This window comes from Camponotus floridanus, unplaced genomic scaffold, assembly GCF_003227725.1.
Source record: "Camponotus floridanus strain SB8 unplaced genomic scaffold, Cflo_v7.5 scaffold5, whole genome shotgun sequence".
NCBI classification, from domain to species: Eukaryota; Metazoa; Arthropoda; class Insecta; order Hymenoptera; family Formicidae; genus Camponotus; species Camponotus floridanus.
Window position 1 is genome coordinate 4,169,419 of NW_020229658.1, and position 27,906 is coordinate 4,197,324.

The following is a 27,906-nucleotide window of genomic DNA, read 5'->3' on the forward strand; positions in this document are numbered from 1 at the left end:
ATCTATAAGAAAACTAATTATCCACTATATATATATATATATATATATATATATATATATATATATAATATTTAGTCCGTATATTTAATCCGAAAATATACTTGACATTTTCGATGATCAATACATTTTGGAAGAGCAAATAATTGTGAAGTTATTTACGCGACCGGTACTTAATCTATAACGAAAGTTACGTATAAGAAGGTTATGTATAAGATGCGGATGTCGAGTCGATCCGAGTGACACATATACGTTTTGCGTAGAATAATTACAAATGTCAAAAGACGTGATTGATCGCGGCGTAATTAACACAATAATCGTTCGATTTGATACTTTCGACGGACACACAATCGCGCACAACACTACCACCGTAAGAAAGCACGTGAACAACGCGCAGTAATTTCTTCAACTGTCGTGAAGGTCCCGTAGTACCGCGCGTCGATGGAGGGGGAGCGCGCAAATCAAAACAAACAATAAACGAACGCGTTCTGTCTCTCGCATACCTGCCTGCCGATAACAAGCCAAGTGTGTGCGGAGTAATATAACGTGCAAAATAACGTTGTATATCATTTCTCAATATTCATAATTTCGTTTTATTTGTCACGAGATATTCTTCGACTCGACTTCCACGCGAGCAATTTACGGTAACATAGAATTCGATAATTGATTAAATATAATTTTCCGCAATTATCCGCAAATATCCCGTTTATTTGAGACACGTCAGAAATGTTGAATAGATTTTATGGATTAAAGTATATAGTTATTAAGTGACAATTCGCGATTGAGAGCTCTCGCGTTATATGTTGAATTTCGTCGCGCGACACTTTGAATTTTTCGCGGATAACCGGTTATATTCATTTGGCATTACGAAGTATTTGTGACGTTACGTAGTATCCACTCCATATTCAAGTCGCCAATATCGCGTTATGCATCTAGTAGTGCATTCACTCGTCATTTGTGCATCGCGCATGTGATAAATGTCGGGAGTGTCATACGAAATGACGAGCGATTATCGCGTTAATTAACATTAACGGATTGCAACCGCGTTCTCTGTCGATCTGTGACTGTACAAGTGCATGTCTGCAACAATAAAGCAGTCGGCAGGAATGCAATGGTTATGCATCGGCTGGTGAGTTAACTTTTACTTTTTATCTTCTATTTATTTTCATAAATATGTGAATATTTCTTAGAATTTCTCTTGAAAACTTTATGTGTGTACATATATATATTTCATATAATTGGAATGATAGAATCCAGAACCCTCATATAAAAAGTCTCGCTTTTGTTCTTTATGTTCTCGCCCTTTTCATCTTGTTCGAGTATAATATTCGTTAGGAAAACGCGTGCGCAAACAAATACGCATGTATAAAACATATATGGAAAAGTAGAAATTCTATTATAACATAAAATAACGTAATATTAAAAAAATGCGTGACATTATTTTATTTATCTGAATATATACAATGAGGGGAGATGAATTTTTTAAACAAATATTTTGTTTAAAACAATTTTTATACATGTTGACATGTTTTTACAATTTTTATTACTTTTTATTTTAATATTAATCAACAAATTTTCCCATTTTAATCAGCAATGTGATTCTGATTAAATATCTTATGCAAAAAAAAAAAACTTAAATTCGACATTCTTTTACTTTTTTTATTAAAGCTTAATAATAGAAATAGAAATAAAAGGTAGCACAATTTGTCGTATAAATCCGTGCCTTATATAGTTTTCGCCGATAAAAATCACATATTCCTCTTCTTCTAGTAGTTGTCACGTTTCCTTCCTTTACCACACGTAATGGTTGCTTAAATTCACTATCTGTCACGTAGTCTCGGAATAATAACTAGAATAGATGTTGCTTTCAAATTCGATAAGACGATGGCTCGCAAGAGAATGGAATGCAAGGAGGGAGGATAGAAAGTAGATCGTTAGAACTGCCGGTCGAGGTAATTCGTAGCAATTTAAAGCGATTTAACATTGCTCTCGCTGCCGGTCCGCCAAGGATTAATCGAATGGATGTGACTGAAAAACGCGTCGGGAATCCAGAAAATCCTCGTTTCTTGGCAGAATAGAAACCAAAGGCGAGATAAGAAGAGTTAAGGCGAGAGCAAACTTAAAGTTTTCGATCTTATAAGAATCGCTAACCGTTTTTCGAACACTTCGAGCGACTGAATCTAATTTGTTAGTCGGATATTTATCGCTTGATTCCAGCGCCGGATAATTAATTGTCGAAGAAACGAACATTTATTCACAATTTTTGTGCTAATAAATTGTTAAGTATCTTTAAAATTAAATAAGATCTCCTTTTCTTTGTCAATTATAATTAAATATATATTTTTTTAAATAAAAAAGTACTTTTTAAGTTTTTACTTTGTCTTTAAAAGTTTTTCAAAAGTTATTTAAAATAGTTTTAAAATGTGTTTGAAAAATGTTTAAAAATATTAAATATAAAAAAATAAGTACCTAATAAAAGTTAAACGTTGTCGTGAGAAGGCACACAATTTATTTATTATTATAAAATTTATATATTATTATAAAATTTATCACTTATAAAAGAACGTATATATGTTAAATATGTATATACACATTGCGATCGTTTTTCAGATAATTTTCAGTAAAAAATGTCAATACTATATAATGTTAAAAAAATTGCATTTAAGTTTTTAATTTTTCCTTTATCTAACATTATTTGTTATTGACATTTTTACTATCTCTGGTATTATTTAATATTGACATGTTCTTATTGAATATGAATATGGTCTGAAGTCAGAATAGAAACATATGTATGTATTTGACATGTTCTTTAAATATGCAATAATAAATAAAATTTTGTCCTTAGATTACGACTTATTAGTATCTAGCTTTTATTGGCCATTTCTTTCTTTATTTAATTTATATAAAAAAATGTTTTTTTTATTTTTAAAGATATTAAACAAAATTCCTTTATATGTATATATATATATATACACACACACATAATATGCAATATATTACCAATATAAAATAATTTCTAAATTATTACATTTTTTTATTATCAATTAAGATTTTTTTATTATAAATATATAATATAATCAAGTTATATCATGTGAACTAATTAGGTTTTTCACTTTTTAACATATTTTTTATATAATGTTAATATTCTCATTCATATAGAAACGTAAACAATACTTTTTTCATCTTCTTTGTTCTTTCATCTCTCTGTCTCTCTCTGTCTCTCTCTCTGTCTCTCTCTCTCTCTCTCTCTCTCTCTCTCTCTCTCTCTCTCTCTCTTTCTCTCTTTCTCTCTAGTTTCGTTAAAATCAATTTATTTTACGATATATATCGGAACAATATCTGTATCGATCATTGTATCATCGACCTACAAGAATTCATGTGGCGAAATTTTTATGGCTATTATATTGTATCGTACATATGTCTTGGTTAAAAGCACAACGTCGAAGTAACAATTGCACGCATGAGGTACAGTGGTATCATCGATTGAATGGGAAACAAATATATGCGCCAATCTATTCATTGCTTGATGATTCTTTTGTTTGTCAAAGAGCAGAATCGATGCGTTTGACTTGTGCACGTAGTTGCATTGTGGAAACTGTTGAATGCCGTAACATGTTTTGCATTCGAGCACACGAAGCAGAAACAAGTTTGAAAATGATCGACGTAGTACGACGTAGCAAAATGTAATGCATGCATGAGGCATTATATTCAAAATTTAATTACACACCATTTACCTCATTCATTAGCATTCTTGTTTCCATAAACTTTCACGCGCCGGTCATCGATAACAATATTCGATCAAGTCTCAACGTTTCAAACAATTAAACAGTTCGAAGGATCATCAGGTACTTAACAAATCACTGATTAAACGATACAGCTCGTGCGTGTAATATCCAATAATATCATAATCAATAATATCTGCAGAACTCACAAATTACTAAAGATCCAAAATATGAAAATATTATGTTTTATTTAGAGAAATATTTATTTTTCATTATATTTTAATTAATAATAATTAATCATATTGAACAAACATGAAAGCTAATTTCATAACATATGCTGCAGTATAAGTAACTTTAAAGCGCTCGCATTCGCCAAGTTTTTCACAATATTCGCGATTATATACTGTAACTATTGAGTACTTCTCACATTTAGGCTTGATATATAATGGACATCCATTAAACGTTAATGCGGTATATGATAGTAAACCACCCTATCGATCATAGCGAATGTGGTTTGAATATTTTGCACGCTTTAGTTTGACTTGTGTAAATATACTGTTAAACATTATGGCTTATGATTTTCTTTATTGTATTATTACATATTAATAATATAGTACATTTGATAAAAATTGCGTATATACTTTTTCTTTTAAAAACACTATATAATTCGCAATATTATACATTCTTTATTATACTTATTTACATTCTTTATTATACTTATTTACGAAATAAAATAATGCTTTTGTAACATAAAAGTAGAAAAATAGCATTGATAGTTTCAATTTAAAAATACGTTACTAAATTTTTTTAGAAGTATCTCTTTAAAAAAATCAATATATTTAAACGTATATTTCTCATAACACATGAATACACATAAGTATTGCGGAAATATGCAACTCATAGATTCTTGACATTGCACATTGACATCTTGTATTCACACGATTTCGTGATATTGTAATCTCTCGTGCAGAAAAGAGCAAATGCGCATTATTCACGCCACGAAAATAATATATAGACGTTTATTCATTTCACGCTTTCTTCAGTAGAATGAAAGATGTTCGCAAGCATATGTTCTTTTCTTTAGTGACGACTTATATGCATTAAAATGTCGTTCAACACAGAAATCCACTTTATACCATATGTCACGTCGATATACATTTATTTTGTCTTGCTGTCCATCAATTTGTCATTATTAATAAAAAATCGGAAAAAATCAGAAAATGAATAACGAAATATCTTTTGCAACATTTTCATATTAAGTAAGTTTTCAACACAACGCGAATATCCTAAAGCTGTATTTTATTCCATGAGCTTTCGGGATTATCCGAAATGGCATCAGACATCATGCTAGAAATTCACTTGGTCCACGCGACGCGACTCGACGCCGGCTTTTCCGGCAGTTGATCCGTTTAGTTTACATTAGGTCAATCCGTAACAGTATTTCGGAGATAAAAAGAGAAATAATTCTATAAGCATCAATTTTAACGTTGATGAATAAAAAATATAAATTTGAGAGATCGATATAAAAATAAATATATAAATCATTGTAGGAATATTATAATATTAAAAAAAATAATTTCTTTATAGGGCAGAACGAAAATAAATCTGATATCTCTATTATAAAGAAATGAATTATATTTTATAATACTTGTACCTTATATGATATATGTATTATAGATATATGTATTGTATATATTTTTTTTCTTATATATTTTTCTTTCTTATTTTTTAGTTTTATATACTTTTAAAAGAAAACTGATTCAACATATTTTACTTTTACGGTTCAGAAACGCAATGAAGCGATATTAGACTTTCTTGCATATTTTACATATAATGTTCAAATTTTTTGATATTATCAAAATATTTAATACAATAGCAATAAAATACAGCGCGTATATATTATCGATACAATCTGTATTTTTCGAAATCTTTTATAATATATTAAAATATTTTATAATATGTATTTTATAATATGAACAAAAAATATAGGGAAAATTTTTAATATGTATTTAATTCGATTTTATTTTTTACCTTTGTTGTGATGGAAAAAAGATAGATCAAATTTTCGATAAAAATGGAGATCGTGATTTCTGATAAAATATATTGTTGAAAATAATATTATTGAATAATAAATGTTACGTTTTTGTTCGAACATGAATAATACTGTAATATAATTCAACCTAACCTATATTATCCTAACCTATATTATGTTACAGTATACCTATATTATGTTACAGTATTATTCATGTTCGAACAAAAACGTAACATACGTGTAATATATATATATATATATATATATATATATATACACATATATACATATATACTGATTTTTTACAAATAATATGAAAATCTAAATTAACTATATTTACGTCGCAGTTGTAATTATGTCTTATAAAAAAATAAATAATTTTGTTATATGTGAAAGATTATATTAATTGAAATAATAATTTTATAAATTATCTTAATATCGCTAGTCAATTAATCAAAGGTTCGTTGGAAATAATGTAATGGATCAAAACTAGCCAAAAAATTTTTTGTTTATTTGTTAGGACGTTTCGACCATATGAATGTGATTCTTTTCAAGTATATAAGATCAAATAATAGATATAAATCATAGTGTAGTAAACTCCACAAGTCACATTTGCAAGATCATTACGTCCTACTGTAGGACATAATGATCTTGCAAATGTGACTTGTGGAGTTTACTACACTATGATTTATATCTATTATTTGATCTTATATACTTGAAAAGAATCACAATCATATGGTCGAAACGTCGTAACAAATAAACAAAAAATTTGTTGGCTAGTTTGGTCGATTACATTATTTCCAACAAACTTTTGAAATAATAATACAAAAAAATTAGCTATAATAGCTATAAGAATTTTTGTGTGAAAAAATTATAAAAGATAATGTTTAGAAGATTTTTATATATAAATAAATTAGAGATGGAACGGAAATCAAGTAAAAACCGAATGTTTTAATCAGGCGAAGGAAACTAATTAATAAGGTACAAATTATTTTATTTTATATTCAAAATCTTTTCATAAAAGTAAATTTTTTACTGTTGATCTTATGATCTATGCTAATAAAAAAAAGATTGTGAAAAAATATCTTTTCATAGAGTTAAAAATTCTTATGTATAATATAATACGTTTTATTATTCATATTAATTAAAAATAAACGATCGATTATATTTTGAGTATATATTTATTTCGAGGGGCCCACACACATGTACATTCTTGCAGTATATTTCACGACTCTGTACATCCTTCGACGTATAATAAAAAAAATACATCATCCATTGTAAATCCTATCGAAACACTGGTCTACGTAATCAACATTATTGTCTTATTTTCAGCAACAGTCTTTCTGGGATCATAAAAGGTGTATGACTTATTCTATTTTCGTTTCATATATAGAAACTGTCGAAGTCAAGATACCAGATACTCCAAACGAAAAATCTATATGTAGCTACCATAAAACGAAAAGCATTGAAAAAGAGAAGGAGAGAGAGAGAGAGAGAGAGAGAGAGAGAGAGAGAGAGAGAAACAGAAAGAAAAATATTGAAATCTTCTAGAGGTTAATTTTCTTTTAAACATTTCTGTACACAAATTAATGATACAGATAGTGTCATCGATAATATATTTTTATTTAATAAGATATGAGATCCACACACACATTTATTATATGTGTATATATATATATATATATATATATATATATATATATATGAAGTTTACATTTTTTTATTTCATAGAAAAATTACTTTTTTGTGACTTTATATCATTCTCAAAATTTTCCTCAATCTTTATCAAGAATTTGCAATTTCTATCACCAACTCTCGTTAAAATTAACGATAAATTTACTTTTTTTACAAAATCGTTAAAAACTAACTCATTATTAATTGAATATTCATTAATTTAATATTAATTTAATATTCATTAATTTAATATTCATTAACGAGAATTTGATGAAGTTTTCGATGCAACTAACCAAAAATCCTTTTACACAATGTATACAAAGATAAAGTCTATTGTTTCGTTTAGGTGCTCATTAATGAAACCATTCAATTTCGCGGTAGTAGAATTCACGGACTGAAAGCGCGATTATTTATTCAAGCGGCGATGGTGATAGCGCCATTGTTTTTGTCGTGCGTAACAAATGGGCCGTATTATATATCGCAACTGTTTGTCCTTACATCCAAAATTATACACTGCGAAATGTCACAAGCTCTAATAGTATTCTCTCTCACGTTTCTTTTATTTCAAAATATAAATTAAATTAACTGTATATAATTAAAAATCAGTATGAAATTCTTTGTCATAAGCAAAATCACGATTGAAAATTCACATATTGGCTATTTTCAATTGCCTTCTCAGAATTGAAACTGAATACAATAAAATACAATAAAATCAGTATTATCAAATAGGACACTATATTAACATTTTATGTTTAGCGTGTATATAAATTATTTTCAGAAATATAAACTACAAAGAAAATGCCTGTTTTAGTTACAAGATTTTGTATATTATTTTCTTGTACAAGATTCTGTAAGCTTCATATGATGTGACATAAAGTTAAATCCGCTGCAGCAATCTCAGCTTACTGTATCGATTAAGTTCCGCATAAACATCTTTGATATTCCTACATACCTGAAACGCGATTATTACAACATCTTAAATATACTAACAATCAGTGACAAGAAAATAGTCATAGTGCAATCGATATCATATAATATAGCCCATCCTTTTCATGATACACAGTAATAATTTTATAATTATTACCATAATAATTTTATAATTATTATCATAATAATTTTATAATTATTATTTTATTATTATAACACACAGAAAAGAGAGAGAATAGCCAAGCTGCCACGAAAGAGCTTTCAAGCGCGCATCATTCGGACCGCCAAATGCATTGGGCTAAATCCGGCTTTAAGGAGGAAAGCCTGGAAGTTAATGTTACGATTTCTCTCTCTAACAAATGTATTTCACGATATGAGCATGTGAAGCAGTATTCGATAAGCTCAAACAAATGATTTATTCGTCAGTTCACGGACTGGAAATTTTTGTCGAAGATAGAAGATATTCCGCTTCTACTTCTGTGAGAACCAAATCGGATCTCGCAAGTTATTCACAACGTCGGGTTATTGTAAATATTTGACCGACGCTATGTAGTGCCGAGATTATCGATAAATTATATGTAGGATAGCAACACAAGAAATTGACCTGATTTTCGTATTATACTGCAATATGCAGAAATATTCCACATGGAAAACTGCATTTTATATTTTTCTGAGCATGTACCCGGTTTAATTTAAAAAAATGTATTTTGTTGTCCTAATTATTAATAAAATATTCTAAGCTAGTTTTAATTATTTTTTGTTAGTATAATTAGTACAATTAGTATAATTTTAAATAATTTTTATAAATTTAAGAAAATTTTTAAGAATACTAGATTTTATTCGAAAAAGTCTAGATAAAAGGGAAATGTGAAAATCTAGTACAATTTTATACTCACACGTGTGCGCGTGTACATTTTATTAAATTATTTGCTCTATCATCTTTCTAATAACATTTATAAATTATGTCTTTTTTACATGTATCTTATAATTAAATTCTTAATGCAAAAGTAATGCTGGATCAATTTTCATTCATAATATGAAAGTCCATTTTGCCGCAAAATAACATAATTGACTCATTTTTTATCCATCATATTACAAATGAAGGGCTTGGTCTCATTGGGGTTAACCACGAGAGAATAGATATACATATTCTCTCTCATACGCGAATAACGCCTCGGCATATTTATGCAGGCGGTTGCGTGAAGACGCAAACGGACCTACCTATATTATATCCTACCCATCTATCTTGCGACGGATAATCCGGCTTACTGACTGTCTCTCTCTCTCTTTCTCTCTCTCTCTCTCTCTCTTCCTTTCCCTCGTCTCCCTTTTCTGGACTACTTTTTTTTTCATACGTTTTACGGCAAAAGTTGATTGAGATATGCTGCGATAATGCCCGGCTCTATTATTCCCTCCTTCTTTTTCTCCACTTTTCGCCGTCATCTAACCGGCTTATCCTTGGCCAATCCTTATGTAGAGACGTTTGTCTTTCATCTCTATTTCTATATCGGCGATACAATTTTTCTCGAAACGATCATGATCACAATAGCTAAATCTCGATAAAAATCTCGTCGTATATAATCACGCTTTTGTGAAAAATCAATCAGCTTAAACAAATTTTTTCTTTTTACTTCGGTGATTTTATTAAATAATCACAAAAATTTTTAAACAATAAGGATTTTATTGAATCAAGGAAACAGCCGAAAATTTGATGTACTCAGATATTGATGTCAATAATATGAATAAATATTTAAAATGTGACCATCTAAAAATATAAGAATAGAATATACAGATAGCTGTTATGTACAAAAAATACAATAAATAATTATGTTATAAGTTTCAGAAGCCTAGAAATGTGATATTGCCAAGAGAGAATAACGATATATTTAGATGCCTTTAATTATGCTGTTCGGTGGCGAAAACTTTCCTCATAAAATTCGCAATTTTACATAAACTTATTATGAACCTCTGGGGATCAACGGTACTGAGTTAGCAAAACTTATGCACTTGGTAAACTCATTATCTAAAACTCTAATTGGCCAGCTTTATAAGAAAACATTAACTTGAAGAAAATATAAATATGAGCAATTATCTACGATAAGATATTATTATCAAATATATATGGATAAAAATTTTGATAAAAATCGCTATTTATACATTAAATCTGATAAATATGAAAAATTATATTCGTAACATATTAATCTCGAATTATTAATGTAATTACATACGCAATGTTAATTATATTTTGTGACTATTGATTTCTTCACTGTGGCTAAATTAAATTAATCCGTTTTAAACACAATACAGAATATCAAATTGTCTCTCACCGCGAATTATTAATTGTTATATAATAATTTTAATTAGAGGTTATTTTCGATTATATTTTGGTATAATTTTTACAATTGTTGTGGATAAGATTTACATGAATTATTAATGATCAATTAATATGTATTGCAGTATTTATTAATTTCTATGCAACTGTTGTTATAATCTGCTAATAAATGTACAGTCGTATCAGCGTTAATTGGCAATCATTTTCTTCGTGTTGGCGCGTTTTAAGTTTTACATATTTTACTTCCAATCTGTATTCGATCAAAATCTCATTCTTCCCATAATGCATCTTTATACAATTGTATTATGCATATCATTATAAAATAGGAGCATATATAGTCTTGTTTGTTTATTTATATGAAAATTCAACAAAATAACATACAACAATATAAATGTAACGATACACTGTTATTGGAGAAATAGAGATCCATTGCATGAAAAAATACCGAAATTCCAACAGCAAAACCGCGCAAAAAATATGTCGCTTATCCAGAGATCTGCATTTCATAGTATCTAGCATTCAGATCGAAATGTATCACTGTGTGTCAAGAATGATTGACACAACGTTTTACGAACAAGTGACAATACGCAATGCTCTTTTTTTGATGCGAACAAGTTTCCCTAATGATCGTACTTGTTACATATTAGCCGTGCATTAGTACGTTTGCCACGCTCGCAAAACATATTTCGTGCTAAATAATTGCGACCTACCCAAAACACAGCCGCAACTGCCGCGCGACATTACCATAATTTTGATAAGCAAACACTGGCACTGCAATTGACATAATTGCAGACGCGCGTTTGCGATACCAGTACGTCAGTCGCAAGTACGCAGGATTATGCAAAGATTCGTCGTTTTTGTTATTAATTTACATTCAATAATAGCTTAGTTAAGTATATACTTTTAACTTATCATTTAGTTAATTATTTCGCGATATTATTAGATGTTTATATTTCAAATCGGAATTGATTGCGTTAAGATATGCTTTTTAAATATCGTTTTTTCACATTTTTTGTATATGAAATATATAAATGATATTTAAATTCTATAATTTATTTATATGTAAATATGACCGTTTAAAAAAAATATGACATACAATTTTGATACAAAAATATATGACATACAATTTTGATATCTAAATGACATCGTAACAGTATCTTATAAAAAATCGTTCCATCTAAATAGACTTTTAAAATAAATGCAGGTTGCGCAGTGATATTTATTTGTCAGTGTAAAATTTGCCTCAACAAATGGCAATAGTGCAACGCACAGCTCCACAGGTCGTTTTTACGCTATTTTATCGCGACTGTGTATTGATCTCCAGAGTTTCCTTTATATAAATTTTTCCTCGTATGATTGCATAGTGGATATAGTAAAAGTTTTAATGGACGCATTCCGTCTCAACGGATAATATGCATCTCAAACAGTTATCGGGGCATTATTACTTTTTTATATAAGGACAGATTTGTTTTAATCCAGAAATCAATGATTCAATACATAATTGATGAAGTAAATGATATTATTATGAATTTTGTAGTGAGAAGTCTTAACGCTAGATTCATCAAATAGATTATTGTTATAAAAAATTTCCAAAATGCAAAAGCAAAAAGTTTAAGCATGGTTATATAATCATGTATATACATTTATTATAATATAAATATATTATAATATATATATATATATATATATATAATATTATAATATATATTACTATTCTAAACATTTTTTTTTAATAATTGCTTATTATGATTACTTATTATCATTCCTCTTAGTATTTGTCTTGTTTCAAGCTATCTTATAATGAGGATAAGCATAGATTTTACTTTTATCAATATTTATTTATGGATTTTTGGAAAAATATAGTTATTAAACACAACACATAACTTTGAGTTCATGTAATTTTGAACACGAATGAATATAATGCATTCACCAGATAATTCTCCTTTTCATAGAGAATCACTAATTCTAATTGCTCAATCAAATACCGGTATTTCTCCTCATTATGTACGCACTTCTGTAAATCCGCGATTGTGAGAGCCGGGATTAAGTGATTAAATCCGCGGGTACAATGCACGTATTTGTACGGAACTGATGAAAATAGAAAAAGAAAAATCAAACGTTATGTTAAAAGCATTTTCTCACTGCTAATTTGTGAACTTATTTTGCTAATGCATCTTTTTTTCGTGCAACAAAATTTATTTAATTTTTATTGTAAAGTGTTTTTATTTCTCTTTTTGCAAATCTTTTGTTTTAACGAATCCTTTTTTAGAGTAAACGTTCTAATATTTTATCTTAAATAATACTTTCTTATTGATGTGTTGTAACAATGCTAAATGATTAGGAGTTTTATGTTATTAATATGCGTACAATTTACAAAAAAAAATATTCAAATTATGTTGAATAATATTTTATATAGATAATATTCTCCACAGAAATAATTATAGAAACAATTACAAAAATAATGCGTGACATTATTTTATAAAATATATTATTTTAATTTCTTGTTTATATATAATAATTTTAAAATATTATTATATAATATTATTACATTAATTATTTTACAATAATAAACACGATATGCAAGAAAGATATGAAAATAAATAAAATAAAGCAAAAAACACACAATATTTTGATTTAAATATCGCTCAATTATACCTTTAAAAATATTTATTTTCCGGGAAATATTTTATAAACAGTTTATCATCTGATGTGAAAAGAAATTATAAAGACATATTTTGAAACTTAATATGTTTAATTGAAAATATTATTCAAAATATTAAGGGATAAGGGATCGATAATCATATTAATATTAAACATAAATATAAAACGTACTATTTTATAATTAATGTATATATTATTTTGTAATTATCCCTAATATAATTACAAACTACTGTCAATTTTTGAAATAACATGAAGAAACATCAGAAATTCTCCGTCAGCTAAGAAATTCGGTGACAAATTTATTCTGAATTATTCGGTGACAAATTTATTCTAAATTTATTATGAAAACATATACTCTCTAAAATGTATATAGTTGAATAGTTTGTGCGTAATACATAAGAAACAATCACGTGATCTATTAATTATCTTAAAAGCAGAGCGTAGTCCGCTTCATTAAGCGTAAGACCGTTGATTAATGATACCATGTAAGAAGCGACTACCGTAACGACGATGAATTAGTAAAACCACGCATACCGCCTATGTTTGGCCTGGCAAAGTAACGTGTTTTATAGCAACAAAAACGCAAGATGGGCCCATAGAGTAACCACATTGTTAACTGCGAAACGTTCGCAGTTTTGCCTGTAATCCGCGCCAAGAAACTCACTGTGTCGCATATGCATCTGTCGCATTAGCCACGATGCAGTAAACTTTCTCTGCATGCAACGGGAATACTTTAAGTTCCAAGTACTCCCTCGCGGGAATCGCGCGCGGGCGCGGCTTACATGCTCTATTCTGTAGAAAAGAAATTTCCCCCGGGCGATAGTAGAATGTAATTTCGACGTGGGACATATCTGATTAGTGTGCATTGGTCTCACCGCTTTTTCGCGATAAGTTCCACTGATGTAATTCTCGGAATTTCTCGATTACACTCTAGTTTCTGCATTTACGACATTTGAGATGGCCACATTACTGCACTTATTCTAAGTTTCAGGTAATCCTCCTGAATGAACTTTACATTCGTAACATTCAAAGAAAAAGGCAATGTTATCGCATAAATTATAGACTAGAGGAAAAAAAGAAAAGTGAATCAATTTAAATTTGAAAAAAGGATAAATGCTCTCATAAGATAAAATAAATGTAATCGAGATTTTATTAAATATATGACAGTATATCATGATGTGCAACATAAGAGTAAATAAATTCTTTAATATTTCATATGACAAAAATTAATGCATATAATTAGTTTAAAAGCTGGTACAAATTAACTTAATTATCTTTTATACAATAAATAAATATTTGCAATAAATTACCCTCGAGTGCAGTACGTATTTTAAGCAGAAAATGTGTGTCCTGTGTATCATATGATAATTTTTAATTATTATAATGTATTAAGTAATTAAACACATTATCATTTAATTATTTCATGTGTGACATTTCATGCATTAAGAGCATTATTTTATTTCAATCACCCAAAATGTAATAAAAGTACAATGTACGTTCTACATTATACTGCATGAATATAATAGCAATGAAAGATTAACGATAAAAGCGTGACTGAGTATAACAGAGGAATTAATTAGGAATTTCTACAATTACATATAGTATTATACATAACAAAGTGTACATTATGCGTAATGCTATATTATAAAATGCTATATTATTGAATGATATTTATAGTTAATTATGATTTGAGAAATAATCATGGCTTTATCTATAATTTGTCGTTTGATTCATATTCTTATCAATTATAGTTTTATAATATGTGTAAATTATTATACTTTTTAAGAAAATAATCAACGTCTTTGACCTAAATATTAATTTATTAATTATTTTAATTATATTCGTTGATATATTACATTATTGACATATTACATTTATTTTTGATACGAGAAAAATATAGATAGAGTATTTTTTTCATAAAATTTAATTTTTGCATGTCTATTACATTTATATATGTATAAAATAATTTCGTTTCATTTTTCTACAATTATATTGTCTCTCTTTGTTTGTTGCAATTTCAAGAAGTGCTACAATCGTAAGGAAATTACTTTTCTAGTTGAAATGCGCTAAAAAACGACGGAAAAAGAAACGAAATTTAAATGTATAAGACAAGCGTAGTATCTTTATTTATAATCCGCTTCATGGGGAAGTTACGATTTAGGAAGGAGCTAGAAAATAAGGAAGGAGAATATAGTAGAGAAAATACGTCTAGGAATACCTTAGGAAAAAATAAATGCAGCGTTAACTGCGAAAACTCAATCGAGACGACGTACCTGCAATACAACATAGAGGGTAGCGTGAATTGTGCTTTCTTCGCTGAAAGGCTCGCTACAAGTTTAAAGCGTTTCACAGAGCAGAGAAAAGTGGTAAACTCACATATTCCTGTTATATGTTCCGCCCCGATGGTGCGAGGATTTTGTCGCGTTTACACTTCCTCGTATGCGAGAACTTTCGGTCACTTGAAAAGTTTCTTTCCCCCTTGTGTGTACAGTTTCTTTCCATTTCCCTTTTCTCGAGAAAAGTTTGCGACAATATAAGTTACTGGTGCGTAATCCATCCATTAAAACTGATGCATTGGTTGCTACAAACAATTTATATGTTCAAAATTATTTTATCTTTTATGAAAGAATAACATCGAATGAGAATGCGCCGCTCAGCCATATAAGTTTTTATTGATATAAAGTAATACACAGCACAACATCGAACCAATCAACATCCTAGGAAAGAGGCAACAATATTAATGAATATAGATTTAACATGCCTTTTTTAAAAATAGGTTTTTTTGCCAATTTCCTCATTTTTTTAGAATATCAAAATTATAACAATAAAAATAAGAATATTTTTTAGTACATCCTCAAAATAAGATACATATACTGGAAATTTAACTGGAATAAAATTTTTGAACAGAATTGTATTGTAAATCTTTATAATAATTTAGTTAGTATTATATAAAATATATTTGACAGTAAATCTGTTATATTTAATTCTTGAACTATCCAAAAATTATGTTAAAAAAAATTAAAGCGGCATACCTCGTATTTAATGAAAACGAATTCGTAAAAATATTCGAGAATGTTGCGTTCATTTTTTACTGGATGTTTTTTTATCTTAAAGCGAGTGATCGTCGACACATTTGCTATGGAAAAGCGGCCATAAGTTTTCTCTAATAGATTCCTGAAATGCTCCGGCATTTATGCGAAAGAAAAAGACAACAAACAATAATTTAAATTTCTTGTAAACACAATTGAACCGGGATTAAAATTATTGACCTATATCTGTCATCGACTTTGTACAAACGATGAGTTTAATATGTTTGAAAAGAAGAAAAAGAGAATGCGAGATAAGAAGAGAGAATCGCTCTTACAAATAATAAAAAAGTAACATCCTATTATTTAAATTTAGAAATAAAGTATTCCTTTTGTATCTTTGCAAAACGTTCAAAGTTGAAAAGAGGAAATAGATGATAAAGTCTTTTGATATCTGTAATATCTCATATAATATATTTTTTTAAATGCAACACAGAAAACTCGAAATATAAGACTAAAATGTATATTATATAATAGCATGAGACATGTATTTCAAAAAAATTTTATTAATATAAAATTGTTAATTAAAATATGATCAAATTTTCGTAGAAATATTTTTGCATTGATAAAAAAATTGATAAAAGAAAAAATATCCTATTTACATGTAGGGAATAGAAAAAAGAAGATTTTATTGTGATATTATTTAAGTAATTATAATTTCTTATAAGTATACATATAAAATGCTCATATAGGTTCTGAGTTATGTTTCTAATATTTTATTACAAATGCGACCAATATTTCTTGTGTATTAGTTCTACTCGCATATCAAATACACAAGAAATATTGATCGCATTTGGAAAAAAATATGACTTTGAATTTATTTCCAATATCCTCTTATAGTGAAAAACATAAAATCGAAATTTTCCGACGTAAAATAGTTTCCATGTTTCCATTTATTTTATACCTGAAAAAATATACGGTAAAGTAAATATCAATTATATATATCAATATAATATATATATATATATGTGTGTGTGTGTGTGTGTGTGTATGTGTGTGTGTGTGTGTGTGTGTGTGTGTGTGTGTGTGTGTGTGTGTGTGTGTGTACATATATTATACTGATATTACATTTTTTAAATGATATCAACTCGCATACATGAAGCGGTAACAGTACCTACGCTCTATGAAAGAGATTGATAATACCAAGAAAAACATTGAAACTCAAATGCTCGAATAAAGCAGATTGAAAAAAGATCGAAGGCTGCAATCCTTTTGTTGGCGGATACTGGCTTCGAGCCCGCGGCCTTAACGGAAATGTCCTCCCACTTGCTTTACACTGGACGTCGATTTCCGGCGTGTTTACGGATTCCCGCGTGCATCGTTCATTCTGGACGAGAAAAATACGAGATTCGGCTACGCGAAATTCGAAATGGAAACGCAGGAGATGTATTTCGATTCTCGAATATCCACGTAAATTCGCCGTATGCGTTATTTTACCCGGTATTAAGCACACTCGGCGCTCATCTTGCAATCGTGCGATTACATGAAAAAATAACGTTCCACGGATTACATGTTCGAAGCAGACCGTCATACAGCTAGCTAAAAATGACAACGCGATAGCAACTGTGTGTTTATAACTTTCTTTCTTTACATTTAAAAATACACAAATACTAAATATAATTTTTTTAACTGAATAAAAATTAATCCTATTATACATATATATGTTCTATCTTTTATTATTTTATTTCATTGCAGAGAATTATGTATAAGTGAAATATAAAAATATAATACATATATATAATACATAAATATAGAAATGTAATAAATATAGAATTAAAAATAAAAAACGTTGTATTTATTAGATATTTCTATTTTGTAAGAGAAGATATATAGAAAAAGTTAGATGAGATTGATACAAATAAAAAATGACGAGAAAAAATGATTATTCCTAAAATTGTTTCTTTCCGTCGAAAAAATGTTTGTTAGCAATTATTTATTTTTTATTACGTTCCATAGTGTTGCATTATTTATTTTTTATTACGTTCCATAGTGTGCAGTATAGTCATAGTCTAATTATTTTTAAAGACAAGTATTTTTTTAGAAATTTATTGTAGCGTATTTCTGCAGAATTTTAAATTTTATAAGCAACGTAATGTCGTACATTATTGACAGCTCTTCGAGCTCTTCATTGAATTTCTTAAGTAACAGATGTTCAATCATTAATGTGACTAGGAGCGAAAATATACGATTATTTTAATATATATTCTGTTCATTCATCGAGACTAAAATACGCGGATAAACGTGGAAAATTGATAAAAACTTCTTATTCGAATCTTTTACCTCATGAAAACTTGGAAATCATTTAAATTGTATTTAACAATAATGTATTCATAGCTAAAACAAGTACTGTAGAGGAAACAAATTATATTACGGGTTATTAAATTAGCATAATTTATAAAAAATAGTAAAGTATTACATGACATTCTGTGCATATAAAAACATTAGATTAAGCATTAAATACACAATTAAATGCGCGGTATAATAAAACAAGTTATATATTTCCCACAAAATATTCGAATTTTAAACAATATATGGGCAATCGAAATCTTTGTTAAAATCTGTAAAATACACAACAACATTTTTTCCTTTTATAGTTAAAAGTAATATATTTTGTGCACATTTTACATTTTGAAAATCGTAAAAAGCATCGCATGAATGAATCTCTTATTGAAAACAAGATAATAGGACGTTGCATCACCTGGTCGTAAATCCGCATCGTTCGCACGTTACTACTGTACTTTCATTGTGTCGCGTACCGCGAGAATTCAGAAAAGATTTATTTAGTAAGTGATTTAGTGATAGAGACCAGTTTGTGAACCGGTCAGACGGACTGATCGACTAGCCAGTACGCCGATGGCGCACTGCGTTGATAAAAGAAGTGAAGCTTGGGGAATTGGGATTGGATGAAGAATCGCATTCGATGCCCAAGGAAAATATCGCGGGAGGAAATATCGTCCAAGGAAATATCGCTGTTCCAAAGAACCGACGTTATTCTTATTACATGGCACTATATAAATTCTGGTCAATATTACTTTTGTAACTTTATGAGAATCGGCTAGTCGCTGAAATATTGATCGATTATAATCGACTCGTAAGAATTTAGTTGGTTTAAATAATTTCAAATTTATTTACTTATGGTGCTATAATATTTATACATTAGTCATACAGAATTTTTTTCTAAGAAGATTCTACATCTTATATGAAGAGAAATATAATAATATTAATACACTTAAAAAATATCTATATATAAGTATTTTAAGTGATTAAATTGACAATGAAATGCAAATACTTCTAATATATTTGCAGTTTTCCTATTTGAAAAATAATATTTTGAAATAATTACACACATTTAATATTTTGTAAATAAAAAAGGTAGAAGAAATCTTGAAAGTTTCTAACTTTAGAAATATTTTGCAGTATTGCAAAATATATATTGTATACAATATTTAAGTTTAACTTTTCTTCGGCATCATAAATGCTGGTACAAGTGTGTCGGAAATACACGAACTTTTCCAATAGAAGCAATGAAATTGAAGTATAAAATGACCACTGTCATTGCTGTTTTGCCAAGATAGATGTTAAAAGCGATTGTGCACATACGAGTCGTCGTTGATGAAATGTGTCTTATTATATCGAAAAGAGTTGTTAGAACTTCAAGGAAGAAGAGAGCAACAATAAATCTGATTCGTACGTGCGGTATTTATGATAGAATAGACGTAAAACACGAAAATGACAATATACAAAAAAACACGTTGCTATTTATCGAAGAATTTTTGAAAATGTATTTGAGATAACTACATATGTAACATAAGTTATTAATGAAATGTAAAGCAAAAAAGCTCATTTAACTACGTGTTAATGAAAACAATTTCCCAATTTCTTATTTATTTTTCGTCATTTTCAAGTACATAAATCTTGCATGTGTACTTAATATCGACTCTTCGTAACTTCGTGAAATAATGTTTACACTTGTTATGCACTGTGTCGTCATCCTTTTTCTTTTTTTTCTTGCTAATGGATCTCTTTCATGGGCCACTCGGCGAAATGCTTTTTGCTACTGAACAAAAAGTAAAATATATAGCATGGCATGCTGTCTTTTTCGAAGCATTGTAACTAACTTCCGGCGTCGTGCAATAAATCTAGAGGGAAGAGCATCATCGCCAAAGCGTATCGTTATAGTAATTCTCGTCTTCGGTGAGTTTCCTTAAGAGATCAAAAAATATCTGCACAATTGACTAAAGTGACTCGTTAACTTGTTCATTGAACTTGAATTTTTTATTCTTCGCAAAAAACTCAAGCGTATAAAGTTAAAACAAGACTGAAGAAACAATTGTTAAAAATGACAAAGTTTTATAGAAAAGAGAGAAAAGAAGTTTTTGTGAAAGAAATCAGAAAAATCAAAAAGAAAGTTGAAATCATGAGATCAATCAGAGAATCGTACGATGTGTTTTTTGGATCGTCGACAACAAACAAACGCTAACTTTATTATAGGACAAAGGACCCGCATCGAATGATCTCATTTTACGGTAAACGTGAAGCAGAAATACGGGTCGATGAGCTCGATGAGCCATCGACCGTGTGAGCACAATTTTATGTCAACGATCCCCTTCGGGACGAAGGACGTTCCTTTTAATAGAAAGTCAATTTAATAGACGCGAACCTAGTTAGATATTATCTCATAGAATTATCGATGATATAGCGAAATTACAAACAGCGTACGCGAGATAAAGTCATATTTATTTCATACGATGACATGAAGTCTACATCAAGATTAAAAAATAAAAAATATGTAAAGTGTCTTCTCTTTAAAAAAAAAAAGTCTAAATTTTTCTTTATCTAAAAGAAATTTACTGCGAGAGAATTGATTTCTTTTCTTCTTTTTCTCCGAAGAAGCTTTTCAAATATAATACAATTTCTAGCCCATGCCATATCGATTTCGCAAAAACAATATGCACTCTGTTATTTTGTATATTCTGCTACTTTTTTAAATGAAAATCGATCTCTAAGATTCTATCTTTTGATCACAAATATAAAGATCTACCTGCTGTTATCGTGCTTTCAATTCGAAGCGTTTGGGCGTTGCGTTACGTCTTTCGTTTTTGCGAAAATAATATCCAAAGGATCCGTGACTGGAAACGAGGAAAATGGAATTCTTCGTAGGTTTCCCTGAATACATATGTAGAGTTATAGGTGCTATATGAGAGTAATGGTATTTGCCAATGCACGCGACCTCCACTGTAAATACATACATATATATATATACACACATACGTGTGTGTACACACATATATGTATATGTATCACATATATATGCATGTTCTCCAAGAGACGCACAGACGTATAACGATATTATATATTTATACGAGAGCACATCTCTCGTGTGTACTATAGCGTAACAGTATTTTGGAGGCTTCGTGCCTCCTTTAGACAGAAATACACGCAAACGCGACATACTTAGCTACTCAAGATGATAAAACCGCGAGATATCCTTTATATTCATCATATTTCATCGAAATGTACATCCCATTTCTCGAAATATACATCACAAATGCGTTTAAATATAGCAATTCGCTAGAAATCTCTACACAAGTCCAATGCGTATCGAATTATCACCAATTTTATAACGTCCTTAAAATTTTAATAAAAATATTATAATTTTAATTTGTACGGAAATCATAAAATATAAAGTTATAAGCAAATTTGCAATTGATTTTTCCTTTTATAAAGATATATATTTACTAAATATTATATATATGTAATTTATTTTTTGCATTATAAAAACTTACAAAAGTGTTTGAAATTTTAGTTAAAGTTAAAATCATCTATTTTTGCAAGCACGTACGTGTACACGAATTACATCTTAAAGAATATAGAATATAGAGATACTGATTGACGAGATATACATGTGAATTATATGTATGTTGATAATATTATGTGTAGACTCTCTGAAGCGAAAATTTTAGAAGTTATTCGCGAAACTTGAGATTTTTCGATTCGTCATCTGATATATTTCTTTTATGTATATCACGTATCTTTCTTTCCGCAACCATAACAGAGAGAAATAAATTTTGCGCGATCGATGCAATGCCCTTAGGAATTAAAGCTGTAAACAATTACAGCTCGTAAGCGTGACTGCGTTGCAGAAACGCACACACATTTAACTTTATTATTTTCATTTTTTTTAGATTTAAAACGGTATTAATAACTGTATTATTATTTAACAGAATTAAGTAGTAAATTTACAATATGTTTTTTAAAGCTTATATACATGGCTGTTATTCGATGGCTGAAAATAGCTGTTATTCGATTAATTTTTAATTGTACACTTTTTATATAGCTGTTGACATTTAATGATTGTACAGTTGTTTTCATGTATGTATATTTTTTGCCATCTCTTTGCTACATTTTATTAAATTTCTTTTGTATGCCAGATGACAGTTAAGCTATAAAATTTTTTAATCTCACAAATGAATTTGTCTCCATATAAAATGAATTCAGGCTTACACAAGTGTGCTATTCCGAAGAGACCGCTTGAGACAGGTTGCACATTATAAAATAAACAGCTATCAGAAAACTTTTTTTAATTCGTTTGAACAACTTTTATTTTAGAAAATGTTTATTTTAGAAAATGTTAATACATATTTTAGGCCCAGTAAAATCGCGAAATTAATATATAAATAGAAAAATATAAATAGAATAGAGTTATTTTTTGAAAAATATAACAGGATACTTTTTTCGATAATAATAAATTTAAAATAATATGCAATAATAAGAAATTATATATATATAGCATTGATTAATAAGTAATAATGAAAAAAATATATTTATTACCGATAATCATCTAAGTTTACTACATGTCAATTGCAAACACTATAAAATATCACTTGTTTTGCGATGTGAATAATGCGATCATTTTTTAGATGAAATGAGAAAAATAGACTTCTTGAAGAAAAAGTAATAGCATAAACAGCGTCATGAATGTCTCGAGTAAAAAAGAGATTATCGCAAGCATGTCATGCAATCTTGTCGTGCGCGAGGAAAAAGGAAGCAGCGTGAGAAAGCGAGGCGAGCAAAACAAGAAGCTACAAAATTGTTTGCCGGAGTATGGAAGGACAGACAGCCTAGCACGAGAGAGAAAACGGAACGCTTAGCAGGCGAGGATCTGATTTACTTGCTGCAGGTGGATGTAGATTTCCGCCGTCGTTGCTGCTCGTAGAAACCCGACGCCTCTGAAACACGGCGTTGCAGGAAGCTTTCGAAATTTAGCGGTGTAACCCGGTGACTGGGTTGCCGAAATTTCACATTGCACGATGGAAATGTTCGTTTATGAATAGAAACAAGACGAGCATATTGCACTTTTTATTCATTCCACAAAAAAAGTCAAACAATTACATCCTTTTGATATAATATATTGTATAGAAAAAATTATTTTTCTTGAAAAAATTATTTTTCTCTTAAAATTAATTTGGAGTACATTGATGATAAACTTTATACTTCATATAACGTTAAACATAATAATCAATTTATGAATCAATTAAAATCATCTTTCAATACATAAATATGACAAATGTCGATTTATGATTGATTTTTAAAAACCGATCGAAATAAAAGGAATTTTCTTTTTAAAATAAATTTAAAACACTTATTTTTATTTTATAATTTTTCATCTTTATTCGTGGGAGCAAAACACGAAGCTACGTAATTTCACCATTTTATAAATTTTACTTGGGCCAACAGCAAAATGTAGAAGTTGGTATACATACTCTTCTTCGTAAAAAGGGCGGTAAATGGAGTGAATGAATTTTGATCTTATCGGTGCGCGGTTATTCTCGATAAGAATAGTGCAGCTTCTATCTAGCTGAATCTAGAAATTTCAAGTCTAGTAACATCGAAATACATAAAACCAGATGTTTATGAGCCTCAGGCAATGGCGCAAAGAAGTAATTGGCGCACAAGAACTCTTCTTTAAAAAGATCGAGTGCATTTAAAAAAAGTAAATTTGCGAAAGGAGTTGAAATACAATTATAAAATATTTATTCTTCTCTTTTTTTCTTTTAAATTACTTGCGAGTCTTTATAATTTTTTAATATTTTCTAGAATAATATTTATCTCCTTGATCGATACGCTAATAATATATTAGTTATAATATTAATAGACTGATAATTTTATTCAAATAACATATTAGCGCGAAAATATATTGGCTATATTTAATTCTATTTAAAGAACAGTATTTTGAACTTACTACTTGGTATCGAAATATACTGTTTTGAGGATCTTTTAAGAGTACCTTAGACCAAAATACAGGATAAAAGCACTCTGGGCAAAAACTTAGCTTGTCATCTTGAAATAGAATGAAAGGAAAATACATTTTGTAAGACATTGACTTAAAAATTTGCGAGCAAAACTCTTATAATGTCAAACACAACGAGAACTTTTTTTAGTAAAATAAGAGAACTTAGCCAAAACACAATGAATAGTACAGTACATGAAGTTGTCACGCTTTAGAAGAACTCCGAAGATAGAAGTCATGTTATATACATATATGTATATCAACGTCAAAGCACACTTTAAACTCTTATTGAGATGCCTCTGTTTGAGTGCTGCAGATATAGTATTGTAGTATAATAGTATTGTATATACCAAGTTATTACATTCGAGATGCAATACTCACTCAACGAAAGGAGCATAAAATACGATATAGTGTCTCTTTTCTATGTGTGTAAGATATTATTCCATTATAACGCGAACTATTTTAAGTACTCTTACGTTTCAGTTATGTTAAAGATGTCTGTCTGAATTTCATTTTACTGTATTAATTTAATTTATATAAAATGTATTATTCAGATTAAGTAAATAATGAATAACTTTTAGATTTTTAGACAATGATATTTAGTATATAATCAGTATTTTTGATATAAAAATCATTTTGTTCAAAAAACAGAATATATATAATTAATACATTTTTATTAGATAGAATTAAACATCAAAATATTTAATAATTTTTTGAGTGATCTAAAAAGAATGTTATTTATATTTAATATTTTTTGTGACTTTGTATCTTCAGAGTAAAAAAAGCAATACTTAATTTAATAAAAATATGAACATCCTGAGAAAAGAAGATAAATAATGACGCTTATTAAATTAAATTAAAGTGAATTCTTTTGCGAATTAAGTTATTTGTCTAATCGACAGTACGTATTAAATCTTGTTAGTTGCTGAATGTTGAAGTTAAAAAAGTGAATGACGGAAAATTAAAAAGGCGTATTGGAGAATTGTTCTCATCGCGTACACTTTCACAAATGAAATTCGAATACGCCATTTAGTAGCATACCTTTTCGCGCGCTCCACTCATGTATCGTTACTTTATTTGATCACGTTAAATGTGAGTTACTCTATTTTCGGAGATAATACATCTCTCTCTTCCTTTTTCCAGTATAGATATTTAAATGCTGTGATTGAAATCGGCACGGATTATATTACTTCGCGCTCGCCCAAAAAAGTTATGAATGTAAAAAAAATTACATGAAAAATTATCTTTAATTAATAGTACGAACGTCAGTATATATTGCATTTATTTGTTAGAATATAGGTATTTTATAAAATCTTTAGTAAATTATTTCATATCATTCTGCCTCAAAACACTTAAATTGTAGAATAATCATAGATATCTTTTATAAAAGTTTTTATCTAAGGATTTATCTAAGGATCTTTGAATATCTTGAAAAGGCAATCTATCTAACTAATAAAATATTTTCTTTTGAAAACAATTTGTTATTCGATACTATATTATTATTTTAGTTACTGGAGCGTCTACTGGAGAGGCTGAGGATCCGCGGTGGAGCACATATAGCGCCCGAAAAACGAGTCGATCCTCATCGCCGCGATCTTGGCCATCTTCGAGTCTGGAACATGCCGCGAGGGAAAGCAGACCCTCAAATGGCAAGCTCCCGGAAACTACACCTTGGAGCGTAGACAGATCGAACCCTGGAACTCGATCGGATCCGAGTTTTCTGGGAACGGTGGTCGAAAGGTCCGAGGAAGACGAAGACGGGAGGAGGATACAGCAGTCACCTGGGAGCAATGACATCGAGGACGCGAAGAGTGCACCCTATAACCCGTCCATCTCGTCCATGAGCGACAAAATAAGCCAGACGGATCCGTCCAATCGGATTTCCATCGAGTCGTCGTCCCTGCAGTCATCGATGGTTGGCTATCACTTCGCGAAGATTTCGTGGGTCCCTGGAAGCTCCCATAACGTAATTCGTACCCAATCTCATAGCTAGTAATGATTATTCGAAAATTTGGTCGCGATTAAGGTTGCAAATATCCCGAATAATGTGGGATCAATAATGTTCTTATGTGTTCCTTATTTCACAATTTGAATTTTTGGATTAAAGTAAAATTACAAGTGCCAATAATGCGCCAATAATCGCATCAATTATTCGAATTTTTTCACTGATAATTAAGATAGAAGGTAGAAAGAACCGATAAAGATATTCGTGCAAACTTTTAATATTTTATGAATCTTTGCAAGCATCAAATAAATCTATTTGAACTTATAATATATCATGGGTACATTAAATAGTAAGATATCGGTGTCAGATTATATAACATGAATTCCTTCACGCGATATCTCTCATCGGAACGACATAATAGTCGTAATTATTCAGCGCCGCTTCCAATATCGTAATTCGAGCGATAACTATAATTTAGCATTGTCGAAATACCAATTGCCCAAAGCGGAATTGGGCTTCCGTTTAATTAACGGTTTGATATCTCGGTATTAAGAGAGCTTATAGTCTATTGATCGTGTAAATTTTCAATCTTGCGCAACTCAAATTAATACGACACGCACACGATAATAAAGAGCTTTCGAAATTACTAATAAAGGAATAAAGATCTTTCGCTATATCACAAATTTTTTATTTTTTGAAATGCTATATCGTATAAATTGTGAAAAAGCCGTATATTACTTTAAACATAATACGATGTTATAAATTTAAATGTGACTTTACAATGTGTGCAGATAGTGGCGACGTCTGAGACACGACTATTAACCGAGACGGTTTCGCGCGAGAACTTGAAAAGTACACCAATGACGACCTCCATCGCGAAAGACATCACGGTGTCACGACGTCAGATGAGACACATTCAGGACAGTTGCGAAAAGTTTCTAGTCGGGGACATGACGAAGAGGGAATTTTATAGTCCGAATTACCCGGATCTGTATCCAAACCAGACCGACTGCGTTCGAGTTTTGGAAGGTAAGTGATTTTTTGTCATAATAATTAAATTTGCAAAATAAAAAAGTAAAAATTGAAGCGGAAAAGAACTTGACAAATAGAATTTTATCTAAATGTAAGGATAACGGGATAAATATTTTCAACATTACGGATAATTTCGTCAATAATTGCAATAAATAATATTTGTGAATATTTTATTTGATCGCGTAATAAATATTTATGGCAAAGGAAA

General features: G+C 29.4%; 1 protein-coding gene across 5 annotated transcripts in view; it reads left to right on the forward strand.

The window, feature by feature from the left end:
• The window catches only part of LOC105258025, a 110,965-nt gene that overhangs the window by 38,815 nt on the left and 44,244 nt on the right, over nucleotides 1–27,906 (forward strand). For all 5 annotated transcript variants that reach the window (XM_011269074.3, XM_025412414.1, XM_011269073.3 and 2 more), the window contains 2 exons: nucleotides 26,230–26,687; nucleotides 27,458–27,695. In XM_011269074.3, the coding sequence (XP_011267376.1) occupies nucleotides 26,230–26,687; nucleotides 27,458–27,695 (696 nt within the window). The remainder of the gene's footprint in view (nucleotides 1–26,229; nucleotides 26,688–27,457; nucleotides 27,696–27,906) is intronic.